This window comes from Diadema antillarum, unplaced genomic scaffold (genome assembly GCF_040938485.1).
Source record: "Diadema antillarum isolate AM-2024a unplaced genomic scaffold, OU_Dant_1.0 seq00000696_RagTag, whole genome shotgun sequence".
Classification (NCBI taxonomy): Eukaryota; Metazoa; Echinodermata; class Echinoidea; order Diadematoida; family Diadematidae; genus Diadema; species Diadema antillarum.
The window spans coordinates 1,607,187-1,610,354 of record NW_027271601.1 but is presented as its reverse complement, the minus strand read 5'-3'; the positions used below and the strand labels follow the sequence as shown (position 1 = coordinate 1,610,354).

Below are 3,168 nucleotides of genomic sequence, written 5' to 3'. Positions count from 1 at the left end.
CGAGATTTAGCGTTAGGGAGCGTTCGCCGTATGTCGTGATTTGTGACTGGTTTGCGGCCTGTAGTTTGATTGTGTTTGATTGCACTCGCCTCTCAGCCGGGGAAGGGGGAAGAACACTGACTTCCGCGCCGGTGTCGACGAGGAACTGCGTGCCGGTGTTCTTGTCCGAAATGTAGAAGAGGCGACTGTGTGAGTGTGAACCAGCGCTGCTTGTCGCCATTAGGCGCTGGCTTGCTCGTTTCCCTGGGTCGTGGCAGCGGGCGGTTGATGAGCGGAAGACGGTTGTCGTCGACAAGGTGGTTGACAACGGCAAGCGTTCTCTCCGTAGGTTTGATGGTACCAGCACTCACCATTGTCTGAAGCAGGCGTCTGAGCAGGTACGGCAGGGCTGCTACCACGCGAGGTATGCTGTCGGTTTCTGCGTGTGGCCGACCGACCTCGACTACGGCTCCGCTCACGGTTACGAAGCTGCATTGTTAGAGTTTCCACCTGCATTGTTAAACGGTGTATTTGGTCCTGGAGGTGTTGATTGGGCGTGGGTGTTGTTTGGGGTGGGGCTGCCATGGCATTGACAAAACTAGGCGCTGTGACGGCTAGGATGCGGTCGGCGAGCTCCGCTAACTGTGTGACAGTTAGCGAATCGCTAGACGATGCCAGTATTTGTTGCACGTTTGTCGGCATGCGCTGGACGAACAGCTGCCGAAGAATACTGTCTTCGAGCACGCAATCACCAAGCAGCTGTTTCATCCGACGGAGGAGTTGGGTCGGCTTCCTATCCCCCAGTTCTTCCTCCGTCAAGAGCTGCTGTAGTCTACGCTGCTCCGTCTCGGATGTCCGCGCGACGAGTGCTGTCTTCAGCGTGGTGTATGGCTGTGCGGCAGGCTTTGTGATGAGGAGATCGCGCACCTCCTGGGCGATGTCGGGGGAAAGAGAAGAAACCACGTAGGCATATTTTGAGTCTTCCTTGGTAATGCGGCGAGTTGTGAATTGGGCTTCAACCTGCGCGAACCACACCAACGGGTCTTGTGGCCAGTAGGGCGGCAGCTTTATGTTTGCTACGGCGGCGTTATCGACAGCGATGTCAGTGGATGGTTTCGAAGTCGCGTCATCAATCGGGGGCTGAACGGGCTCAACAGGCGCTTGCGAGGGGTCGGTCATAGTGGCGGGGAGATGAATTAGATCACGTCGGGGTCACCAGTGAAGGGATTTCGTAGTAGGATGTTAATAGAACGTAGAAAATGTATCCTTCTACTCACCATTCGTTGATTTTATAACACAATATCTCCCGTGCTGCCGAGCTGCGCCTGGAGTCGATGCTGTTGCAGGAAATGGTCCTCCAATTGAGAGTTCAGTTATTGCACTTTCCCGTTTGGTATATACACAAAAACATAACGCGACACACAGTATAATTTCAGTAAATAAGGCGAAGTAGCACAATGTAGAATGCTCCAGAAGACGGCGAAGTTAGAGAGGGAAAATAGAGATAGACAGATTGAGAGAGAGAGAAGTTCGCGAGTCCGATGTTTGATGATGAAGTTTGGCGAGTTGACAACTTGGCGTTTTCGTGCTTTCACGTCGAAAGCTGGTCAAGAAGTGGTGTGTGCGTGAAAAGTTGATTTTTGTGAATGGAGAGTTGTAACACGCGTGCGAAACTTCTTCGAGAAGTGGAGCGAAGAAAGAAGGAGATTGGTTAGAAATGATGTCCATCTCGCGTTGTCATGGTGACCGTAGGAGTGACCGGAGGTGAAGTTACGCTGTTCGCGAGGAATGTGACAGATGATAATATATGAATGCTCGCGATACAGAGGGCCAGAGCGGTCGTAAAAATGTGCTTGTATTACGCCGTAGAGTGACCACTAGCGGATATGGTCAGCGAGTGGACGAAAACAATTCTTAGTAGTGCGAGAAAATGAAAGTGTGACTCATTGTGCTGCTACACAGTGATGAGATTTGGGCCTATTATCTCTTTTGCAGCTTCACTACGTTTGCCTTTCACACATAATCTGGTTTGTGTTCAAAATACTAAGTAGAAGCCACCTTAAAGCTGGTCAGTTTTAATGCAGGACTGATTTCTTAGATTGAGAACCCATAAACTTCCAGAGACTGCTTTTGGAAAGTTATTTCCTCGTTATGGCGGCTACTTTTGCTGTACCTCTGACAATACTTTCTTGACCTTGATCTTGAATATCACTTGCAGATTTACATAAAAGTTTCTCACTTTATGCAAAGTCACTGTAATACATAGCTGATGATTGTGACTTCACAACTTTAGCTTCCTCTATGTATTTTCATTGATTAAGTTTTTTTTCAGATGATGTTTATGACAAGACCTGGATCAACATTGATGTTGTCAAGTAAAGGCACATAAATATTCTTCATAAATCTCATTCTGTGTATTTGAAGATGCTGAAGTAAAAGAATATTTGACAACATTCAGAAAATATTTTTTAAAGGTCAAATGTGGATTCATTATGGTTCCTCAAAGAGTTTCTGTGATATCTGCATTAAATAAAATGCAGTACACAGAAATATGGCTTATTTACATTTGCTGATGCTAAAAGGTCCTTGTTATCACGGGTTTTTAATTTGGATGGATTTTATCTTCTCCTCGTCTACTTTCAACTCGATGAAGTTCACCGCTCTGATGAAGTTCACCGCTCTGATGAAGTTCACCGCTCTGATGAAGTTCACCACTCTGCATCACAGCAATGAAATTCACAGCCTTTTGCAAAGGGCAGATCGCTATGATTTCAGCATACGCACACAGCAATGGATTTTGCACACACAGCACGCGACCGGCCGCCGTATGCGAGTTCACCGCCCGCCGTGCGAGTCCATTGCTAGGCTTTGCAAAAGTTTTTTTCTGCCTATGTTGCGCCATGTGTCGCATGGCCTATTTCGTTACGAAATCAGTCATTTCGTCGAAAAAAAAAGATTACCATTTCGTTAACGAAATGGCTAAAGAAGTTCGTGACCGCGTGAAAACATCATCTTGACAAAAAGAAAATACAACAAGAAAAAAAAAAATCAACGATTGCAAGGTGCCTGACCTGGGGAGGGGTAGGCCTACAGTAGAAACTAGAAACCTAGCGCACATGCAGACCGATTCTGGAGGGCATAGACAGTCTGGGGCCTCGGGAAAGGACAGGGAAGGAACCGCGAATGCAG

At 47.5% G+C, this 3,168-nt stretch overlaps 1 protein-coding gene across 1 annotated transcript; it reads right to left on the bottom strand.

The window, feature by feature from the left end:
- Positions 1-219: 219 nt before the first annotated feature.
- On the bottom strand, positions 220-1,163 carry LOC139737571 (uncharacterized). The gene has a single exon (XM_071648252.1). The coding sequence runs from the start codon at positions 1,156-1,158 to the stop codon at positions 220-222; it is 939 nt and encodes a 312-aa protein (XP_071504353.1). The 5' UTR covers positions 1,159-1,163.
- Between the last annotated feature and the right edge of the window lie 2,005 nt (positions 1,164-3,168).

Excerpts from the sequence above, each read along its gene's own strand:
- LOC139737571 (XM_071648252.1), bottom strand. The coding sequence starts at position 1,158 with ATGACCGACCCCTCGCAAGCGCCTGTTGAGCCCGTTCAGCCCCCGATT.